This window comes from Lycium barbarum, chromosome 7, assembly GCF_019175385.1.
Source record: "Lycium barbarum isolate Lr01 chromosome 7, ASM1917538v2, whole genome shotgun sequence".
NCBI lineage: Eukaryota > Viridiplantae > Streptophyta > Magnoliopsida > Solanales > Solanaceae > Lycium > Lycium barbarum.
Genome location: NC_083343.1, coordinates 124,625,228 through 124,649,366, shown reverse-complemented (window position 1 = coordinate 124,649,366; position 24,139 = coordinate 124,625,228). Strand labels below are relative to the sequence as shown.

General features: G+C 33.0%; 2 protein-coding genes across 3 annotated transcripts; both read left to right on the top strand.

The window, feature by feature from the left end:
• Positions 1-1,857: 1,857 nt before the first annotated feature.
• Positions 1,858-7,080, top strand: LOC132604173 (L-ascorbate oxidase homolog). The gene is made up of 8 exons (XM_060317544.1): positions 1,858-2,264; positions 2,401-2,510; positions 4,416-4,686; positions 5,231-5,342; positions 5,457-5,802; positions 5,908-6,270; positions 6,510-6,588; positions 6,686-7,080. The coding sequence occupies exons 1-8, from the start codon at positions 2,130-2,132 to the stop codon at positions 6,896-6,898; spliced, it is 1,629 nt and encodes a 542-aa protein (XP_060173527.1). The 5' UTR covers positions 1,858-2,129; the 3' UTR covers positions 6,899-7,080.
• Positions 7,081-10,654: 3,574 nt separating this feature from the next.
• LOC132604172 (enoyl-CoA hydratase 2, peroxisomal) lies at positions 10,655-16,702 on the top strand. 2 transcript variants are annotated; one of them, XM_060317543.1, is made up of 12 exons: positions 10,682-10,765; positions 10,906-10,973; positions 11,064-11,086; positions 12,201-12,306; positions 12,996-13,066; positions 13,300-13,372; positions 14,159-14,198; positions 14,537-14,609; positions 14,685-14,835; positions 15,037-15,107; positions 16,170-16,343; positions 16,426-16,702. In XM_060317543.1, exons 2-12 carry the CDS (start codon positions 10,911-10,913, stop codon positions 16,511-16,513), a joined length of 933 nt encoding a protein of 310 aa, XP_060173526.1. In that variant the 5' UTR covers positions 10,682-10,765; positions 10,906-10,910; the 3' UTR covers positions 16,514-16,702. The 2 variants fall into 2 exon arrangements, with proteins under 2 accessions (XP_060173525.1, XP_060173526.1); XM_060317542.1 differs by having other exon boundaries at positions 10,655-10,973.
• Positions 16,703-24,139: the final 7,437 nt, after the last annotated feature.

Here is a 24,139-nt window from a genome sequence, read left to right as displayed (position 1 = left end):
CTTTTAGTCCACTTGTCCTATTATGGTACTAAAACTTGGCTAAAGTAAAGTAGTTGTGCAACGAACGAGCAATAAGACGTGCACTTTTAAGTATTTTATTTTAAGAGTTTAAGTTATTTTATTTTAAGAGTTTAAGTTATATACATTGTCAGTATAATTTTTTTTTCTATACCATTAGTCACTCGCAAGATATTCATAGGTAAGTTCCTTTAAAATGGTATGAGATTTATAATCTTGAAATAAGACATATTGTCTGTTACAAGTGCAACAAGCAAAGATGATTTAATATGTATATAATTTAAAACTTTTCTTAAGCTGCAATTCAAGTTTAGACTATGACTTTTTTAATATCTTATTTAGGGGTACTTTGGAGGGGGAGGGGTACGTACCTGTGTGTGTCATGTGATTTGGCTGAATGTATATAAAGATAAATCCATTTTCATGTGATCTTCAGATACATCCAGCACGTGAATGGAATTATCAAATTCCTCTTTCAGGCTCTGACTCTTATAGTACTACTATATATTAACATATTCTACCAACATCATATGCAATTAACTTTGAAAGGGAAGCATATACTCCGTATTAAACACCCTAATCCCACTATAGGAATTCGAAAGAGAGATTTATCATAAATTCGGGGGCCATTCTTGTATTAGTACTAAAGTTTGTATCTTTTATTTGGTTAATAAATTAATTATCAAATAAATATTAATTAAGTTTTATCAGGGAAGTGTGATAATAATATATTATATGGAAAAAAATAGAAATATTATTTAGTGAAAGAAAATATTATTGAATAATACACATTAACAGACATCACAATGAGAATGCAAATCAGATCTACACAGGGAAGACTTTTCAAGAAAATACGAATTTTAAAATCCTAGTTGCCATTCAAGTTGGTTTGGATTTGATATATAATTGTTGACTCAACTCTAAGCTTTGAGCTTTGGGAATTACCAATCACCATCAAGGAAAATGGTATTAGGGGTTTAATCACATGCACTCTCCTATCCCATGGTCATCACATAATCTGTATACCCTGTATATGTTCCAATATTTATGTTGATACACCTTTTTTTTTAAGTCTATTTCAATACTTTAATTTTAGATTTTTTTATTTTATTCTTAATCAGATGATTTATCGCCACATAAATATTTATATCTTGTTTTAGACCATAAATTTCAAGTATTATTTTTTCTTAAATTTCACTCCAAAATCAAATACCGTCACATAAATTGGTTGAGAGAGATGATTAATTTGCAATATTAGCGCCACTTCTCCTGTGTTTTCTTTTAGGTAATGCGCCAAAGACACCAATCAAGCAGAAGAAAACAACAGGCATGTGAGGAAGCCACATGATTAGTGAACGAAGTCAAGATTTAGACGTTTGTGTATTAGTTGAAACTATGAATTCTGAAAAATAACTAACCTTAGTTAAATATCAATGTTAACATATGAACTTATTATCATCAACGGATGTGGCGGAATGGTAAATATTTCTTTATCCTTGATTAAAAGTTTGAGTTCAAGAGAATGAATTTTTTTTTTATAGGGAATGTTAAAAGTCCTTCAACGAGCTTCTTAGTACTGCGCGAATTTAAATTACGTGAACCAGTGAATTTCAGATACCAAATGATTAAACATAAAAAGAGAAAAAAAGTACATTCACCATATGATTTAGACTACTTAGTAATGTCTCATTTTCTAATTGATGTTTTCTTCTTAGGGTTAGGTTAATTTAATTTGGTATGAACACAACATTTGAATAATCTTTGTTTTCTTTCTAGACTAGATCCGCTATATACCCACTGACAAGTCCCAAGGGCCAACTCCTTTTTCTTTATTCTCTTTGCCACTTCTACTTCTCCATTTTAAAATTTAACACCTCTCAAAAATCTTTCCCTCCCTTAATTTTTTTCACAGCTAAATGACTAACTGTAACTGAGGGCCACTTGCTCACTAGTTACCCACTTAACTTTTACTAGTTTGTACACCACTTATAAATACACATGTGCCTTCATCTTCATGTTCACTTTAATGCCCTCCTACTCTTAACCCACTAGCAATATCATTTCCTTTCAAAAATCGAGGATTTTTTCCTGTAGAACTAAAACAGGAAAAAATGCCGCTAAAACAAGCGGTAGTAGTGTTTTTAGTGGCACTACTAGTTGTGAACGTAGTTGCAGAGAGTCCTTACAGATTCTTTGAATGGAATGTTACTTATGGCACCATTTGGCCTCTAGGTCTTCCTCAAGAGGTTGGTTTCTTTGACTACATGTTATTTCAAGTAATATGTGGAAAAAAAATGTCCTTGTAATTATTTTGAGATTTCGCTTTGTTGGGTTTTTGTATTTGTGATGATCTTATAGTACTCAGCGTTTTTGTATGTATAGGGAATTCTTATCAATGGGCAATTCCCTGGTCCTGACATTGTATCTGTCACCAATGACAATGTTATTATCAACGTCTTCAACAATTTGGATGAGCCTTTTCTTCTTTCCTGGTAATTTGCCTCTTCGACTTTCTCTCTCTCTTTCCTTTCTCTGTTCCTCATTTGGCTGTGACATCACTAATGTCACGATGTCTCGCAAAAACATGAACATGAATTGCCATGTTTCGGTTGGGCTCCGTGAGACATTGATGTCACAGCCAACATAAGTTTGTTGTAATTGATAATTTGATAAAAGTGACATTCACTTTATACGCTACACACAAGTTAGAGCTTTTTTACGTCAGGTTAATTAACTTAAGCTCGCTTATCTATTACTCCTTCCGTCTCATAACAAGTGTCACCTTAGCCAATTTTTTTTATTCTATAGTAAGTGTCACCTTAGGAAACCAAGATATAAATTGAATAATTTTTTCTAATTCTACCCTTAGACAATAAAGTAACATCTAAATGATGATTGGAAAAGCTACATAGTAACTTGGTATTGTTGGATTCTCAATGTCAAAAATTTTACTTCTTGTGCATGCTCTAATCAAAAGGTAAAAGTAATTTATTTTTATTATATAGGGTTAGCTTAGTAAAATTTACATTGCTTGATTGATTTCTTAATATGAATGTTTTTGTCTAAGGTCACACTTATTATGAGACGGAGGGAGTATTTTTTTGACTAGTTTTGAGCCTATATATCAACTTATTTTCCAATTACTCGCATAGATAACATTTAATCAAGAGTATTCTTTTGATTCCACATATAAAGGGTTCAAAATTTGAACTTGATGAGTTCAATTTTTAAATTTTGTTGTATTAAACCCATTTTACTTTAAATTATAGGTTCAAATTTAATATTAGTTGAAATTCTAGTAACTTTTAAACATATTCTATGTCGAAAATAGTTCACTTAAACCCGTAGAATATTAACTACATCCGCCTCGGATCACATGATAGGAAAAGTTGAACAATACTTGAATCATTTCTAATTTGTGCAAGTCACGTGGTTCCTCTTAGTCTGTTGTACGAATGTTTAAATGTGAAAAACTAGACAAGAGTAGGTGATCATGTGAAGGGCATGTGAACAACATAATTAGAAGAGCCGAAGGCAAAAAGTGTCGACATTTTCAGTATGCCCTTTTTAGTCCACAATATTTAGTTTTAAATTTAGCTAATAGCACTACCAATGTCCCTCGACATATTTTTCCTCAATGATAGTTAATATATTATTAAATAAAAGCAAAGTAGAAGAGTAAATATAAATCTTATTTATCGAAGAATTCGGATATATAGATGTCACTCATTTCATTCTAGATCTATTAATGATAAGGACAAATATGAAATAATTTGCTAACAACACGTACATAAACAAATTAAAAGTACAACGCAGAGTAAAAATAAGCAATTTCGAATAATCAAAACATAAATTTAGGCATTTTCCCTTCATTTAATTTCTTTCTTTTTTTTTCTTGTTTCGCTCATATTTTTGGAGAATACGTTTGATGCTTATGGCGTGGTTGACCAAACTTTTGAGAAGTCAAAAATACTTTTTCAAAAAATACTTATTTTAGAGAATTGAGGTGTTTGACCAAGCTTTTAGAAAAAATATAAGTGTATTTCAAGAAGTAGCCGAAGCTGTTTTTTTAAAGGTAAAACTAGTAGCTTCTACCAAAAGCACTTTTAGAAACCTTGATCAAACACAAATCGGGAATTAACTCATTCCTTCCTTTCGGAGAATGAATCAATGCTTGAAGTTGGTTCGTCGAGCAAGGGACAGAACGATTTACAAGGATTTCTTATCCTATGCTAGTTATTTTCTTTCTACCCCAAATACCTATTCTCTCATGATGACATTTACAATGGTAAAATTCAGGATTGAACAGTTTGCTGTTATAGTATTGACGAAAGTGTTTTTCAAATTGATTAGTCAAACATAACTGCTACTTAATATGTTGTAAAATATGTATATAGGAATGGAATACAAAATAGGAGAAACTCATTCGAAGACGGAGTTTGGGGAACGACATGCCCGATACCACCGGGGAAGAATTTCACATACATTTTGCAAGTGAAGGATCAAATAGGGAGCTTCTACTATTTCCCTTCTACTGCTTTCCACAAAGCTGCTGGTGGTTTTGGAGGCTTCAGGATCCTCAGCAGGCCCGGCATTCCTGTTCCTTTCGATGAACCGGCTGGCGATCATACCGTCCTTATTGGAGATTGGTACAAGAGCAATCACACGGTACTATTACTTAACTTTTTTTGTTATATATAAACTGTTGAATCTTCTCGAAATAAGGTAAAATTCTAGTGTAGTTGTAAAAGGTTCCAAATCGTTTCAGGTTAGTGGGTTCAAATTCTACGTGTGATGTTCTAGTATTTATTTGAATCCCCTTGTATGTATTCCAGCCTCTTGACCCTGTGTCCCTACACTTTTATAATACTGGACTACCGGGGAAAAGTTTTAGTACAAATATTTTTGCACATTTTAGAGAAAATCATTTGTGGAGAAAATCTTTGAATATCTGGAAAAACATTAACTAAACAAACTTTACCAAATATTTTTTAGGACAAAGGTGAAAATAGGTCTCATGTTAAATGAGCTTATATACTTCAGATTAAAGAGTTGTTATTTTGAGATTGACTAACAAGAAAACGAGATGCTTAATTGTGGAAAATCTAATAGGTCATCAATAATATGAAATAGAACCTATAAACACCATGAGATTTATATTTGTTGATGATTTGTTCTAATACTTACTAGATTTAAACTTCCATCTATGCAGTACCTGAAATCAATTCTTGACAGAAACCACAAGTTGCCTTTTGTTGATGCCATTCATATCAATGGTCATGGGCCTCAAGGCCCTAATCGTGCTTCTTTCACAGTTGATCAAGGTAAAAACAACAACATTTTTTATTATTATAACAAATCTGAAAAGACACATTTTACTCTTGACAAGTAGCTCATTCTGATAATCTAACAATGAGTATCTTTATATATGAGTACAGGGAAAACTTATAGACTAAGGATATCCAATGTTGGATTGGAACATTCACTCAACTTCCGTATTGAAGGACACAAAATGACATTGGTGGAAGTAGAGGGGACACACACAATGCAAGAGACATATTCCTCTCTTGATGTTCATGTTGGACAAACCTACTCTGTCCTCATCACAGCTGACCAAGCTCCTAAGGATTACTACATTGTTGTTTCGAATCGTTTCTCGTCTATTCTCCTTACTACTACCGGTGTACTTCGCTACAGCAACTCTAACCAGGAATTCACTGGCCCGCCCCCTGGTGGTCCAACCACTGAAATTGGTTGGTCTCTTAACCAGGCCCGTTCTATTAGGTAAGACAGTTGCACTTGATATTTGATCGTTTTTTATATCAAAACAATCATTTTTTAGTACGTCGATCATATTGTATATGCTTCTAACTCAGTACTCATTTTTAGGACCAACTTGTCCGCAAGTGGACCAAGGCCAAACCCACAAGGATCATACCATTATGGTATGATCAACACGACTAGAACCATCAGGCTCGCAAACTCCGCTGGACAAGTCAATGGCAAACAGAGATATGCTATCAACAGTGTGTCCTTTGTGCCCACTGATACTCCCCTCAAGCTTGCTGACTACTTCAAGATTGGTGGATTCACCCCCGGAAACATTCCTGATGCCCCACCCGGCGGAGGAATTCACCTCGACACGTCTGTTTTGCAAACTGATTACAGGACATTCATTGAGATTGTATTCGAGAACAAGGAGGGAATCATGCAAAGTTGGCATCTTAACGGCTATGCCTTCTGGGTAGTAGGGTAAGTCTATGAAGAAAAAGGGCTTTTTCATTTTCGGAATCATAATAGCCCGCAAATGCATATAGTTTATATCTTAAGTATAAATATACATATAATATACACAATCAATGTATAGATTTTGTATATTTTGGCTAGCGCTCGTTAAAAAAAAAAATTACACAAGTCGTTCCTAATGTTATGCAGTTGTATGTAATTATGTATTCATTCTTAATTCACTTCTATTGATATTGTTAATGCAGCATGGATGGAGGAAAATGGACTCCGGCTAGTAGGGACCAATACAATCTCCGCGATGCAGTTTCAAGAATCACAACTCAGGTTAGATTGAAAGAACGGAGGAACAAATTTTGATGTTACTCTGTTCCAACACTAATGAAAACAAAAATTAACACGAGAAAAATGTTGGAAAATGCAGGTGTATCCCAAGTCATGGACAGCAATATACATTGCATTGGACAATGTGGGAATGTGGAACCTAAGGACTGAGTTTTGGGCACGACAGTATCTCGGACAGCAGTTATACATGAGGGTATTCACGACATCGACCTCTTGGCGCGACGAATATCCCATTCCAATTAATGCTCTTTTATGTGGCAAAGTGGCTGGTAGGCATAAAAGACCGCTGTAAGCTAAGCTGCAATACTCATGAAAATCATAGGCCAAAGTGAAAATTACGAGAAGAGTTTGACTTACATACACAGCCTCAAAGAGCAAAGTTATTAGGATTGAAGTAATAGCTTATTACTGCTACTATTAGTTTACCACAAGCTAGTTTGAATGACCTTAACTCAAGGTCCCATTAATTTTTTCTTCGTTTCACAAAACATTGTATTCGGTTCTATCTTCATTGTTTTAATTGTCTTAAATAACGATAATTGCATTGATATTTTCACATCAATGATCATATCTATGAGCACAAATTCATGCTTTCTTATGTTCTTTGTTTCCCTGCACCCTGCATTCTTTTTTACATTTACCACCTTTATTTTTATGACCAGAAGTTATGCTAACATATCGTTCACAGAGTTATTAGAGTCAGAAAATTGAGGGTACGTAATAAAACATACTAAGAGATATATATGAACAGAAAATTTATGCTTTTTTACATCACAAAGTAATTTTCACTTCCTATAAGTCCTAGATTGGAAACTGATAAAATGTAGTCATAAAAAGAATGAAAATATGAGACATGTCCACATCTGACTTCATATATGTTATCTTTCTGTGTTCAAAGCAGTATTTTAACAAAACCAGTTTCTATTTTAAGAATCTAAAAGACAGGAAAAATGTTAAGGACAAAAAGTAGATGGAACAGAAATTTTCGAGCCCACAAGTTTCTTGTATGTCCTTAAGATCTAATTCCCTCACAGTTGTCAAGGTTAATGGATTAATTCCTCCAAGGATATATTGGAAAACTATTTTGCGATAACAGCAATGCAAACTGCAGAACTTCAGCGAACTCAAATGGCTGCAACGAATCACACGACTCTATAACATTTTTGTTTTGAAACCAAATGCAGGGTGTTTGTAACTTTGTATTGTAGTTTTAAGTCCCCTTGCTTATCTTATAATAGCAACCACGGGAAAAACCCATGGAGCATAGTCCATTGTTTCGTTATTGTCGAACCGGTTTTTCCATATATACTAGATGATGAAAGCCCGTGCAAGCATGGGCCCAACACAAAAAATAGTATCACACTTTTTTTTTAGTCTGTCTAAAAAAGAATGATATATTGTTATGTTTAGAAATCATTTAACTTGAAACTTTCCCTTTTACCTTTGTTGAAATGATTTAAATCCACACAAATATTTATGACTTGTTTTAGACCACAAGTTTCAAAGATTTTTCCTTTCTTTTTTAAACTTCGTGCCTAATCAAACTATGTCACATAAAATTTGGACAGAGAGAGTACCTTTTAGTAATATAATAATGGAATTTTTATTATAGAAAGTATTATAATTCAATTAATTGAAAATATCAATAAATTATTTTACGTAGTCTGTTTCTTCCATAGATGACTTTCCTGGTTTGGTTCTCCAATTGAAAGATTTGAAATACACCTTCTTCTACCGAGTTTCATGCCATCATCTCTTTCTACTCAACAACACTGAAAAGCGCTTTCATGCGTTAGCATTTGTTGTAGTCTTAAATTTTTAAGTATAGACCAACTTCATCATTTTAGGAAAATATGTGTATACGTTTCTTGACGTTTATATTTCGTCTTCTTGATGTTATTCCTCATTTGTGTGAGACGTATGTGTCTAAAATTAGTGCATTTTTATCCTTACCCAAAGGTATAAGTTTTAAATCTTTTGGTTTTATGACTTCTTTAGCGGTTTTTTGTGTTCAATTTAAATCGTTATTTTTTTTCCTGAATTTCTCTTCTTTAAATTTTCTCTAAGCGCACCTTTACCATTTTCTGAACTTATTATCATTACTTTGAATGTCCTTTTTTTTCTTTTTTCTTTTTTTGATAGAAAGTAATATAATTCAATTAATTGAAAATATCAATAAATTATTTTACTTAGTCTGCTTCTTTCATATATGTAGTCCGCTTCTTTCATATATGACTTTCCTGGTTTGGTTCTTCAATTGAAAGATTTGTAATACACCTTCTCCTACCGAGTTTCATGCCATCATCTCTTTCTACTCAACAACACTGAAAAGGTGCTTTCATGCGTTAGCATCTGTTGTAGTCTTAAATTTTTAAGTATAAACCAACTTCATCATTTTAAGAAAATATGTGTACACGTTTCTTGACCGTTTATATTTCGTCTTCTTGATATTATTCTTCATTATTTGTGTGAGATGTATGTGTCTAAAATTAGTACGTTTTTATCCTTATCCAAAGGTATAAGTTTTAAATCTTTTGGTTTTATGACTTCTTTAGCGGTTTTTGTGTTCAATTTAAATCGTTATTTCTTTTTTCTCGAATTTATCTTCTTTGAATTTTCTTTAAGGGTACCTTTACCATTTTCTGGACTTATTATCATTATTTAAATGTTCTTTTCATTTTTTTTTTTGTAATTGTCTCCTACTTCTTCACCTGGACCCCATCTTATTTTATTTTTTATTTATTAACTATTATAGAAGAGTGGGTGGACGATGATCTCATGCCCAACCTACTCTTCTATAATAGTAGAAATAGAAAGTGTGCAGTAAGGGTGCTTATAAATCACTAGATACCCATACTTGACTCATCCCAAGCAATGCTTAAAATGCAAAGCAAATTTCCTTCTGAACCCCTTGAACTCATGTTCTAAGGTTATTTTTAAGCTTTGAGCTTTCTTCACATCCCTTTCTATTACTCCCTCCGTCTCAAACTATTTGTTGTGGTTACTAAAAATAGTTATCTTAAATTATTTGTCGTGATTACTAGAAATAGTTATCTCAAATTATTTATCGATTTAGAAGTTCAAGACACAATTAATTATTATTTTTCTTCATTTTTCCCTTAGTAGAGTTTTGTCATTAATGGAGATGACAAATAAATAGAGTATACATTTAATGACGGGAGATTATAACTTAGACATAAATAAGGGTGAAGTAGGTCAAATATCCATCCTAATTAGTACTCCCCCCATCCTAAGGTAACACTTATTTTGGGACGGAGGGAGTACTAATTTTGAGAAAAATTAGTACTCCCTCCGTCCCAAAATAAGTGTTACCTTAGCAAAAAAAATTGTCGCAAAATAAGTATAATCTTAGGAATTCAAGACAAAAACTGACATATGATTCCAATTATGCCTTTAGCATTAAAGAAGTAATCCTCTTTAATATTATGCAATTCTAAAAATCATCTAATAAATAAGAGTAGTTTAGTAAACTCTATATTATATTTATTGATTTCTTAATGGACGTGATTTTTGCTAAGGTGATACTTAATTTGGAACGGAAAGAGTATTTCGTAAAGGGCGTGTAAAATAAAAAAGCGATAAATAATTTGAATGGGTGGAGTAGTAAGGTTGTCAAACAGTTCCTTTATGACATTCTCAAACTTTTCAATGACGTAAGCTTTTTGGAACCACAATTTTGGAGTTTTTCCCAACCAATCTATACCTTATTAATAAAATAAAAATGTAGGCTTTTCTTTTCGACTGCAATATTAAAAAGTTTTACTAGACGCTAAAAATATATAACAAAAAATAGTAATTACACCTAAAAAAAACTGCATCGAATTCTAAAAGTGAGTTAAAAATAGCAGAAATTACAAAATTATACCTCTAAATATGAGTTCCCGCTTATTTCTTTTTTCTTCATAATTTCCCTCAAATCTAACTCAAAAAGTTCGATAAATATTTAATAAAGACTAAAGTGTCAACTTCTAACAAACTTAAAAGGACCAAAACTTATTCAATACATACTTAAAAGGTACTATTTTGAATCTACCTTCAACCATAAAGTATCATTTTTGTCATTTCCTCAAACAAGAATCGTCATAATCTGATTCAGTTGAAAAATCAAAGTCTTGAAAGTACTCAATAATCTGATTCTGTAAGCATTATCTATCCACCTCGATCTTCGTGCCAAACCCATGACCAATTTTTTGTCCTTAAAAAAACAACTTTAAAAAGTTTGTCTTGTCACATATAAATTAAGAATTCTCTTCTCTTTTTTTTTTTTTTCCATAAAAGATTTAATGGCAAGCTATGGAAATTCTGACTTTAATCCTGAATTAGTCATTTCACACAAATTCCCTGAGGTATTTTATTCTTTTTTCTTTTTGGGGTTCTTTAATTTGTTTCAATTTTGCTTAATCTGTTATTAATCTTGGTTTATTTGGTATTTGCAGAGTTTATATACTTACACTGAAAGGTACAACTACATACTGGTAAAATTAGGCTAGGTGGATTTTTATTTCTTGGGTGTTCTTTTTTGTTTAATGATTGATGAATCTTTTATATCATCAATCAGCTATAATTCAATAGTATACTAATTGGGATAAGCTGTATGAATCTTTTATATTCCGTCTGTTTAAATTTGTAGGTTCCTTTTTAGTCGGTTTGAAAAAGAATGTATATTTGCTTTTTTTGAAACTCTTTATTTTCGACTTTTCGCATCATTTAAGATCATAAGATTAAAGGGTATTTTGGTAAATTGCACATATATTTAGTTTAAGACCATAAGACTAAGAGCTCATTTGGATGGGCTTATGACTTTGGCTTATTTTTGTTATTTTAGCTTAAAAACAAGTGTTTAAAAGCTATGAGCCCGTTTGGATTGGCTTATAAAGTTGCTTATAAGCTGTTTTCAGTTTTTTTGAGTGTTTGGCTGGCCAGCTTAAAGTCATTTTGTGCTTAAAATAAGCTCAAAAAAATAATTGGGCCCATTTGACTTAGCTTATCTAAAGCATCTTATAAGCTGAAAACAACTTATAAGCCAAAAAAAATAAGTTAGACTACCCCAACTTATTTTTTTTAGCTTATAAGCTGCAAACAGCTTATAGGCATAAGTCCATCCAAACAGGCTCTATGTTGCTCGGACTTTTCAAAAATACCAACGGGTGTTTGTCGGATGCATATCCAAAAAAAGTGTTTTTTGGAGAATCGGACACGGGTGAAGCAGCATTTTCGGAGAGTCCGAGTAACATAGCTTAAATTTTTTTTTTTTAATCTTATCCAAACACTACAAAAATGCTTAAAACTATTTTGGCTTAAAAACACCTAAAATAAGCCAATCCAAACAGGCTCTAAATGACATTTTGGTATATTTTACCTATCTTTAGTTTAATACCACAAGATTCAAAAGTACTCTCTCCGTGCCAAGTCAAAACCAGACAAACAAATTGAAACAGAGGGAGTATATATTAATTTAGCTCGATTCGTGTTAATTTCATTGATTCATGCAAATGGGTGTACTTGAATTCAGGTTGTGTTGATCAATTTTGGATTTTTTTTTTCTATGATGTTCTTCGTTAATTATGATATAGGGATGCTGCTCTTTATGCTCTTGGTGTAGGAGCATGTGCAAAAGATGCTATTGATGATAAAGAGCTTAAATATGTTTATCATCAAGATGGTCAGGAATTCATCCAGGTATTGTTAATGACAGGAAGTAATGAATTTTCGTTTAGTAGAATATGATTTACGTCGTAGTCCTATCTGCAGTTTTATCTTCTTCAGTTGTATTTTCTCCTGTTAGATTTAGTGATGGCAAAGGTGATTTTTTTAATTTTTTTTTAAATCTCTGGAAAGGCTTAGGTACATTTAACTCGAATGTGTCTGTTGCTAAACGATTTACTATGTGTAGTCAACATCGAAAGGGCATACTTTGAGTAGTTCTTCATCCTTAATGCCCTTGCTGTACTTGCACATAAAAGAAAGGAACGTGCTCATCTTATTGGCCTAATAATTAGTAGGCGTTTGGCCATAGATTCCAAATATTTTTCACTTTGTTTGGAATTTATGAAGCTGGAGTTGTGTTTGGTTATACTTTTTGCAAAGGTGATAAGAGAGCACTTTATTTGGATTTTGTGAAGATGGAGTGGGAAAACAAATTTGGAGTACTTTTTCAAATTTGGAATCTAACTTCAATTTGGATATGGAAATTTTATAACCAAACACTAATTTTGAAATGAAGTGAAAAACTATTCCGGGAAAAGTGAAAAATTAATCACTAGACTATACTTTCCAGAACTGCAAAGGTTTTAAGAGATGAGAATTGAGATGTAATTCGTTACTGTAATTGATTTGCATTTTTTGCTTGTGGCCTTTTATCTTTGTAGGTCTTGCCAACTTTTTCTACTTTGTTCTCTCTTGGAGTTTTGCCGCAAATTGACCAGCTTCCAGGCTTGCAGTGAGTAGAACACATCCTTTACTAGTTTTTGTTGGGGGCACAGGGGTCATTTCCTTTTCTATGTGTATCCAGTTTTCCTTAAAGATGCAATACTGTTGCTTTTGTTTCTCCATATATTTGATGAAGTGATAAAGAAAGAAAAGTTGCTTGTTCTTATGACTAGAATAGAATGTAATTTATCTACACTGCTAAATATTATCTTAAGAAAATTGTTTCTGCTTTCGTTTTGCTAGATTTGATCCACGTCTTCTACTGCACGGCCAACAATACATTGAAATCTATAAGCCACTTCCTTCACATGGCTGCGTAAGTGCCTGGCTACGTGCCTTAAATTATCTAGCAACAACGTTTATTTATCTCTTAAATTTACGTGCAGAAGGTGTTCTGCAATGAATGAAGTAATATGGGAGTAATTTTTTCTCACGCAACTAGTTATAACATGTAGTTGCACAGAGAGGCGAGTGCAGGATTTCAAGAGGATGGGTTCACCATTGCTTTTAAGATAAGATATAAATTTTATAGTGACATCAACTTGGCGAGCAAAACGTTAAAAGTTGCTTAGAAATTTAAAAGAAAAAAAGGACACAAAAGTGCATTTAGTAGGATTCGATCCCCTGACCTTAAGGTATTAAACCCAACACTTAACCAGTGCTCCACACGGTCTTGTTTGACTATGTGTTCATTCAGTTAATATTAGATATATTTTAAGAATTATATACATAATATACCGAGTTTAGTCGGGTGACCATGGGTTCACGTGACCCATTTTCTCTACATAAATTCGCCCCTGGTTGGACATAGCGATTTTTCTTGCATTGATGTTCTATATGTAATACCAAAATTCGTTCTACAAACCTCTGCTTTCATTCCCAAAGTTCATATGTTTGTATGTTTATTGAGCTTATACATATCTTATATCCTCTGCTTTCATGCCCAACTTTGCAATGGCGGCGTTTAGTTCACTTCTTGTATATTTATACATACACCAAAACCATTTTATAATTGTGTTGAAAGAATATGGACTCTTATCATCTTTTTCCCCTTGTCTTTACGAATGCGGTATAAGTTATTTCCTTGATCTTATTGTTGCAGATACTAAATAAAGCGAGTATTGCTGGATTGCATGATAAAGGTATGATTTCAAATAGTAATGAGAGATAAGTTAAGCAACTTAAATAAGTTGTATAATATCAAATTGGACAATTGAAGAAAAATTTGGACAGCTACATTTGAAGGCATCTGAGTTTGAGGCAAATGGTTTATAGCAAGTCTCCCATTGTTGTGCAGAAACATTTCTCAGTTAGGTAGTTGGTGGGAATAGTTGAGTGGATATAATTTTAAAACTTCATTTTGATAGCTAGGGTTGGAAACAGATTAACAGAAATCAAAATGATGTTCTGTCATTGCTTGCTTGAGATGCAGCATTGAGAAGAGATGACATGTAAGTAATGAATTTTTGATTTGTAACAGGTAAAGCAACTGTTCTTGAAATAGAAATTGTGAGTTACGAGAAAGAATCTGGTGATCGGCTATGCATGAACCGGTAAGTTTTAGTTTAACTGATATGCCTAGAGCTATTATGCTGAAGCTAACAGTAAACACCACATATTGATTGCAGGTTGGCCGTTTACTTGAGGGGTGCTGGTGGATTCTCGAAGTCATCTCAGCCTTACTCTTACTCGAGCAATCATAGTAATCAGTCTGCCTTTCCTAAAATTCCCAAAAGTCAACCTTTTGCTGTATTTGAAGAATGTACGCATGCATCACAGGTAGGCCACATGAGTTTTCTAGTGTTTTTTATGGTCAGTTATTACACAAATATAAGCGTGCTTGTATTTATTTGAGTTGTGTAATACCATACATCTCAAAGGCATGTTATTTCTCCTACTTACATCCTCTTTTGAGGGCTTAAAATTTTGTCATACTTGTTTTTGTTGGATTTTTGAACTTTTTCTAATGTGGTAATGCAGGCTTTGCTGTATAGGCTATCTGGTGATTACAATCCATTGCATTCAGATCCGATGGTTGCAGAAATTGCAGGGTAATCTACTAAGAGCAACTCTACGTAACTCTCTATATATTGTTGTAACTATATCTTATGAGTAACTTGTTCTACTATTTTCCAATTAACTTTTATGTTCTGTTATCCTTGGGCTACTTCGTAGTCAATGTTTGCCAGTTGTTGATGCTTGTGAAAATTGTGTGATGTAGACATGGAAAACCCATTGTTTGCACAAAATAGGAAGAATTCATTTGGCAAACTAGAGGGTGTGAAGATATCATGTGGGAAATGTTCTGGTTTTCCTATTTTCCCCACACTTTTTGAAAGAAATATCAACTTAAACAAGTTTTCTTAACTGGCAGTATTGATTAAGTTTTACAGTTGGTAAATTGTTTAAGGCAAGTAAGATTTTCGGCCCTTCGACTTTGCCCATGTAAAGGAAAGATTTAGGAGTTTCCAACTGCTATATTTCATGATAATGTTGTTCCCCAATGTCTTAGGCCTGACGCCCCTTGCCCCAATAACAATTTCTTCTTACAACTGTAGAGGGTAAAAGAACGTACTCCTGATTTCCTCCTCACCATCTTTTGAGTTTGTTTTTCTTCTGGGACATACCCCTGGAAGATGAGTCCTATCACTGAAATGCATGTCGGAAAATAAGTGCAGAAACTAAAAACTTTGTAAGAATTTGAAATTTGAACTTGGACATGATGCTTATACATAATTGTACATGGCTTATTAATTTCAACAACCATATTACCGTCCATCCCCTAATATTCATCGTTTTATCAAGTGGAGTTTGTACAATGCCCTTGGTTGGAATAGTCTGTGTAACTTTAAGGCTATACCCTGATCCAGAAAGGTGTTTCTTTTATTTAAACTTTTGTGTCTTACTTGAAGCGTCAATTAACTCTTTGTTAAGCGCATCAGCTGAAGGATTGATTTGCTTCTTCAGTGCTGAAGTTGAATTTGTGTTACCTTCATTATATTCCTAGTTCTAGCGGAGCAATATCACTTTAATATCCTTTTTTAATTAATCTGTTGTCATGCATTTACCAATATCTCACAGCAATCTAATTTCTTTCGATGTACATTGCCTAGATTTTCTCGTCCAATACTGCACGGGTTGTGCTCACTGGGCTTTGCAGTTAGGGCTATCATTAAATGTATTTGCGGAGGTGATCAGAACATAATAAAGAGCATATCTGGTAGATTTCTGCTTCATGTCTATCCAGGAGAAACTTTAATTACAGAAATGTGGTTGGAAGGGTTGAGGTATGTTGAATTAGTCTTTTATTACGGAATTCAATCTGTCTATTTGGTGTTTAGCGGACTAAAAGGTGTTTGTCATGCACAGAGTCATATATCAAGTGAAGGTTAAGGAACGTAACAGGGCAGTGCTTTCTGGATTTGTGGATCTTGATCGTTTAAGTTCATCTCTGTGATTGTTCATGGTGCGCTCACCAGGAAATAATGTTTTGTATAATAACTTTTATTCGTACTTTATATCTATTTATACATTCTGGATCTTTAAATCTTGATCATTGCTGAGTTCTCCTGGTACATTACTAAGGAGAGAGCTTATTGTGCAATAATCTAAATTACCATTCCCTTATGCTAAAAGTTTAAATTTCTATTCCTGTGTTCTATCTTTCTCAGTAACTTTGACCTTCAATATCATTCGACAAATGTGATGTTGGTAAAAGCTCTTTTGGGCAGGCATACATCCGTCTGCCTAAAGGACACGGTTATTTGTCTAGAAATTGTGTCCAGAATGTCAAGAATGAGATAATACATCATCATTAGTTACACACACCTCATGAATTGCCCAATAAGTATGCATTTTAGTGATAGAATCTACAATAGTCAAAAGTTGCATGATAAGGAGGTAAGAAGTTTGGGCGCATCCTTGTGATGTGTGAGTTAAACACAGGTTTGGGCTAAGGTCGTTGCCCTCCTGCCACTTCCTGGCAAAGTAGGGCGAGCCCCCTCTTGTCACAATGGTGTGGGGCGTCAGAGTTTGTTACCTCGTATCCAACTCGAAGGGGCTGAAGTTTGACGTATTGGATAGCAGCTCAGTTCCTAAGGTGCCAATTCATAAAAACGAAGGAGCTTTTCATAGTAGGTGAGCCCAATACCCAACTTAGGTTGTCATTGTATTGGCTGCAAGTGGAATGGAGGTGCTTTAGGTGGCGTCTTAGGTGTGTGTTTGACCATGCACTCTCGCTTTTATGGATTCAAACCCTGCCATAAATAAAATTTGTTTTATTCAAGTGGGGAGGCACAAACACTACAATAAATAAAGTTTGCTGTTCAAGTGGGAGGGAAGATAGGAGGAGTCCATATTCTTCTTAACTGGAGTCTGTCAAAAGGCCAGAAGATTTCTCCGAAATAAAAAATAAAATGCAAAACCTTAAAATTATCGGAATTCAAATTCCTAAAATTCTCAAAGTTCTAGTACTTCCGTATCTAAAGGTCTTTGATATTTAATTCACTCAATTGGCTTGACTTTGTAATTTACATTTATACTACTTTATCAAATTTACAACTTCTACTTAATAATGACTCTTTATTTGCAACCAATAGAAAAAGGGCCTTGATTTTAAGGAGCCGTTTGGACATGATTTGAAATCATGAGATGAAATCACGAGATGAAATCATATTTGGACATGCAATTTGAATTTTTGAAGTTGTATTTTTTCTTGTGGACATAAAAATCCCACCAAGTTGTGAAAGCCATCAAAATTTTTCCAATTCGTATACAATCTTACCAAATGAACAAATCATAGTTCATAACAAATTAATGCGCTACTAGAAAGCCTTTTTAAAAAATACACATTAATCGATCAAACTTTAGTTTAATAAAATGAAAATTTGAACATGAGTTATAGTGTAACTAATCTTTAATATAATCCTCCCACATGATTGATAAGAGTAAATTTGTTATAACTATACTACCAACTTGTAGATCTTTTAATATTTGATATAAATGGTTGACAAAAATGATTGATAAATATATCTATCAACTTATGAATTTATTTTTACAAAATATAAACTTATAAGTCAACTTTTACATTTATATTTTTTGAAATCATGATTTTAAATCCCAAATCATGCCTTTTTGGATGATTTGGGATTTCATCTCATGAGATAACATCGCATGTCCAAACACCTACTAAATACTTAAATCTTTTTAAGTCTTGAGTTGGAGACCAAGAAGGAGGTTAGATAAGCATCATTACCATATGTTGGGCAGAGTAAAAACGTTCGAACATGTAACAGTTGCATCATTTGACCAGGTGGGTCGTCATGACTTAGGGAACTTGAATTTCATTAAAACTGATTTGAAGTTTGAAAACAAAATCTTCTATAATAACAAGGAAAAAAGAATTTGACTGAAATCAAAGAGGCATTACTTCATTCAGTTCATACATATAGAATCTTCAATGTATGGCCTCCGGAGTTGTTGAAATTTCATTTGGATTTCAATCATATTTTAAGCCATCGTTTGAGCAACAACCATAAAATAGATAAAAAGCTGTAGATTATATATTTACTAGAGTACTACTCAATAGTAGCTTACGTACACTAAAGTACTCAATAGATTAAAAAAAAAAAAAAACATTTGCACAATTCACTACTACTAGTAATTATGTAATTACATCTAAATTTCTACAATAAGCTTTAGTTAATTACATTGGTAATTTGATAAAAATGGTAACTGACCTATTACAATAATTTAAACTACACTAATGTAACATTTATACTGCCAGACGTACAACTTAAAGTCAAATATAAAAATAATAAACATTGTAGGGACAGAAAGGTATAAATACCAAGGTTCAAGCTTTGTCTAGAGCAGGTGGTTGTGCTGGTAGTTATGTACTATAAGAAAATATTAAAGTAATATTCATCTCATCAGAAAAACCAACGAGATACCAACCTAAAAATCAACGAGACAGGTCATAGGGAGATACCAACCAGTCCTTTAACTTGAATTTTTCAACCTTTTCTCATGTTATATGCATTAAGAATGTTGGGTACAATTTGGTAGGCAGGCCCTTATTAGTTACTCCCTCCGTTTTAATTTATACGAATTTATTTGACTGGACATGACATTTAAAAAAAAAAAAGATTTTTAAAACTTGTAGTTCAAAATAAGCTTTAAAAATTTATGTAGTCCAAACTAGAAAAGAGATTATTATTTTGACACGAACTAAAAAGAAAATAAATTCAAATAAATTAAAACAGAAGAAGTATTATAACTCGTCTCTTCTCATACTAATCATCACATAGCATGACTACTACTACTACTAGTAATGCATTTAATCTGGTCTGCTTTAATGGGAACGTAGACCAAGAACAAAAGCCATTATACTTTATTGGAAATGACAAATATCAATCATGAGCCTACTTTTTTTTCACTTACACTCTCTGCAATCTTCATATACTGTGTGTAATGTGAAATCACTCACCTGCGGCAAGTGTGCTCAAAGTCTTGCACTTCCAAAAACGGGGCTTGACCCATAGGGTGAGGTTATGTTCCAGTACTAATAGTATGTCCAATATTCTGGAATCCTAAGTGTAGTTTATGCGATGTGTCCAAGTTATTTTAATGGTTGAGATCATTTTATTAGTTATTGTTATTAAAACCAAGGAAAAGGGTCTAAATATGTAACTGAACTCTGAGAGTCAATTATTGGGGTAAAAAATATGCTCCCATTACAAGATTGGTTCAAATATGTCTTTATTTACTAAGGGTGAAAATTTTTCCAAACACGTGGCTCATTTTTAAAGAGAAAAGGTTTCAAATTTGCCCTTAAACTTTGTGAAATGATCCATGCTCCTAAACTTTGCGAAATCATGCATATTTTATTTTTCTCAGCTACCACCCATCATCGCTTTAAATGAATTACCACTATAGTGATTGATTCACTCCCACTTGAAACCATAGTTACTGAACTGCTATTTCACCTCGACAACACTCACACAATGAACACATAGAAATTTCATACAAAAATCACACCTCATTCAATCGGTCTCTCTCTCAAACCTTCTTCTTTACCATTTTTTTTCTTGTCACCATTTTACTTCTATTCTAAGACCAACGATCCTCAACCATTATAATACATCCTTGACCGGCACAATATTGTTGCAAATGCTTTACAAGGTAAATAATGCATACCTAGAATTGTTTTTAGCATAGGAGGTTGATGTGGAGCTTTGACATCGTTAAAATGGTGATCTGAGAAGAATTGCTGATGGAGTTGTTCATTGTTTCATACAACTCAAAACAATGAACAATAGCACCACCAAGTAAAAGTTTGACCATTGCTGGAAACCTAATCAACACAACTTCATCATTAATCTTTCTCAAATCAGCAATAACGATGTCAAAGCTTCACGTCAATCTTTCTATTTTCAATAGTTCCGCTGTTAGTGAATAAGGTATATTCGGACTAATTTTATAATGACATATTTTGCCTCAACTATTGACGGATGACATACTTGAGCTATTATTCAAAGTTCGGATCACATGGCATGAATCACTTTGTAGCATTGAAGAGTATTGGAGCAAATCCGAACCCCTATCCATAACGTCATAATTATTACTCCTTCCATTTCAATTTTGTCAGTTGATTTATAGTATAATAGTCAAAGTAACTAATATTTGGTGTGAATTCAAATCTATAAAATCGTCAATTTTTTAAATAAAATTTACACATTTAAAAACTAAATAAAAAATACTATAAATCATACTAATAGTTAGCAATTCAAAATATTTAAAAAAGTATAATCAAAGAAAAGAAATCTTGACTCTCCAAATAATAACTAAAACACATATATTAAAACGGAGAGAGGACTAATTACCTTAGCCACAAGCACATCACCTCTTTTATCAGTCCCATCAACATCCGTCCTGATAATTTGACTGGGGTGTCAAATATTGATCCAGAATTGATAATGTAAATGATCTTTTTGTAGAATTTGTTATTAGTATTAAAGTACTTAAGAGATCATAGTAATTAATCAGACAATAGAGGTGGAATATAAACCTAAAAAATAAGGGGTCGTTTGGTACACGACATTAGCTGGGATATCCCAACACTAACTGTGAGATTAATTTTGTACCATATTTGGTAGAACGTATAAATTTATCCTTGTACAAAACAAAGTATAAAGTGCATCCCAAACTTAAAGAGATGGGATATCCCATTAATCCTATGATTATTTATCCCATCTCCTAGATGGGATAAATTAGTCCCCAGAAATTGGATAAATTAGTCCCAGGATTATAATCCTGGGATAATTTTGTCTATGTACCAAACGACCCCTAAGAGAATTATCTACTCATTATATTAAAATATATTAATAATATAAAAACTTTTATATTGATACAAGGTAATCCTTTCGTATAAAATGCCAAAAGGAAAATACACACACACACAAACAACAAGCATAACAGTCTCACCTTCTGGTCCAGGAAATGCATATCTAACACTTCCGTAGTTTTGGTTAAAATAGTACTAGTAGTAATGAAATAAGAGATGATTTTTTTTAAAGAGATGGTTTATGGTAAAGAGCGAAACGCAAAGCAACCTATATATCTAAGTTCTTACCATTTAGGGAATGATCCTGCAACTTTGCGGATCCTTCGATTATAGACGTGGAGCTAGAATTTAAATTTTGTAAATGCAGAATTTTTTAACCATTTCAAGTGCGAATAATAAGGTTTCAAATTTAACACATGTACATATAGTTAGTTAATTTCATAATACAAATACATATTTAGGACAAACCTATTGAATTCGGCCGACTCCTAAGTTACCTTCTAGGGCGGAGCTAGCTTTTGTTCAAAAAGTATAGTATATGTTAAAAAATCATTGAATATATACAAAATTAGATCTAGAATCCAGTTATTATCGCTTGAAATAGTTCTTCAGTTGTTCCTGGAAGTGTCTTCACACAAACCAAGCAGCAGTGCTAGCAAGAAACTTGAGCCTTCAACATACAAAAACATTAGTAACCTTTTTATTTTCAAGGATTAGTAAAGAAAAAAACTTACTGAATTTAATTTGCATTAATAGATGAAGAGAAAAAAGTGAAAATACCTTAAGGAAAACAAACATGAAGAACGTGTATTGGTTGTCTAATCTTGTGTTTGATGTGTGTATCACGAGGGTTTTACAAAGAGAAACCAACACAGCTCTGTTGGCAGTATGCCCACCTCCACGTTAAACTTGCTTTACTTTTTTGTCCCTCTTTTTTTTTTAAAAAAAAAAAAAAAGGAAAAGAGGGAGGTGGACAGAATGCCAATGAACTCTGTAAGAAACCCTTTGTCAAACCTCCATGAAAATTGAATAATAGAGTCTTTGCATCATCCTTTTTTCTTTTTCTCATGTAGTACTAATAATTAAAAGAAAGAAGGCATATACATGGGAAGTGGACAATATATAAGAGTATTGAAAGTAGGCAGTTGGGCACCATTTAAGATGGTGACAGAAAGAGTTTATGTATGTTTTCACATGATAGCTGTAAAATAATAAATAGGGGGTTTGATTTTCAGAGGAGAGAAAGGGAGAGATCATAATCAGATTGGATGTTTGATGTTTCTTATTCTTCCTTTGGAGAACATATTTATAAGCTGAGAGAAGAGACTCAAAACCCTCGTTTCTGATGAATAAGATCACTATTTTCATGTTTCATTCTTGTCTTATAATTCCTCAAAACCCTCGTTAAGGCTGAGAAGAAAAGGGGCTGCTAAAAAAGGGTTTAGATTTTAGCTAACAGATAGGGAAGCTTCTTGTGTCTTACTGCCCTAAAATGACAAAAAACATTAATTATAACTTTAGTTTTATATTGCCATTTTCCCCTCCGAGTGTTTAATACCTGTTTTGGTCCTGACTAATTAAGAAATTTGCATCATCTAAGGTCTATTTAAGAGGAAAGTGTTCATTACCAAGAACTTTTTTTTTTTTACATTCAAAGGATTCTAGCCGAGAATTTTAATTAAGACCGGAGGGATTATATTCATCCTAGTACTTCTTTTCCAGCGCTCATGATTACGTATAAGTTAACCACTTTATTAAAATATATCACCTCCTTTACAATTATATGCTTAGCCTCAATAAGCCGTTAAATGTTAAGCATGTTCCAATTGAGGGATGAATCTCCATTCTTGTCGGATTTCATGTTTTTTTGACTCAACACTTTTTAACGGTAAGAATGTATAGAGAGTTTTTGCCAAAGTACGTTCTACAAAAATATGAACGCATGGCTCTTACATAATTTTTAACAAATGGTACTGATACAGAAGAGAAATCGAGATGATCGATTAGACGGTTTTGAAAAATTTAATTTTATTTATATAAAATAAAATAACTGAAATATATTAATATGATATAAATTTTATAAAATAACCGATCGAACTGGAGGAAAAGAGACCTCCTAATTAGAATGGAATAATTAAGGTACAAATACTTGCGTAATGTAATTTAGTATCAATTTCTGGTTCAATTATGAAGAAATTTCATCTCCATATATTGGGGGAGAGAGAGTGAGATATTCCATAGGTCCGAAATATAATTCTACGCAATAAGGACAATAAATAGGTCATGGGAATGGAAGAAGCTTCAAAAATCAAATGATAAAAGTTTTGACCCCCTTAACAAGGAAAAAGGAAAAAAATGGTTAAAAAGGTGGTTGGAGTTAGACAATATAGCAATTATAATTACACAACTAGGGCTCAGAAAGAATACAGTGTGAGTGTTAAAGCAAATGGTCAAATGGATTCAATAATGTTGTTCACAGTGTTATCTCATGTCAAAACTCCTTTTCCAAGACCATATTTTATGATTCGAGAGAAAAGAGAGTAAATACTTCTTCCTTACCCTTTTGTCGACTGATACGTCGCACTCATCATACCAACTCTCTACTCTAAAATATACTCTAGTGGTCGTTTGGTAGGTAGCCAAATTTATCTCACCTTTTGGGATTATTTTATATCATTTAAAAGATGATATAAAATAATTTCGGAATAAGTGGGATGAAGTGGGATATCCCACCTTTGG

What these genes read in the sequence shown, in the direction of transcription:
- LOC132604173 (XM_060317544.1), top strand. Translation starts at nt 2,130, where the DNA reads ATGCCGCTAAAACAAGCGGTAGTAGTGTTTTTAGTGGCACTACTAGTT. An exon ending in GGTACAAGAGCAATCACACG is followed by an intron (nt 4,687 to 5,230) that starts GTACTATTACTT and finishes CCATCTATGCAG; the next exon opens with TACCTGAAATCAATTCTTGA. An exon ending in AACCAGGCCCGTTCTATTAG is followed by an intron (nt 5,803 to 5,907) that starts GTAAGACAGTTG and finishes ACTCATTTTTAG; the next exon opens with GACCAACTTGTCCGCAAGTG.
- LOC132604172 (XM_060317542.1), top strand. Translation starts at nt 10,911, where the DNA reads ATGGCAAGCTATGGAAATTCTGACTTTAATCCTGAATTAGTCATTTCA. An exon ending in TGCTGGATTGCATGATAAAG is followed by an intron (nt 14,199 to 14,536) that starts GTATGATTTCAA and finishes GATTTGTAACAG; the next exon opens with GTAAAGCAACTGTTCTTGAA. An exon ending in ATGGTTGCAGAAATTGCAGG is followed by an intron (nt 15,108 to 16,169) that starts GTAATCTACTAA and finishes TACATTGCCTAG; the next exon opens with ATTTTCTCGTCCAATACTGC.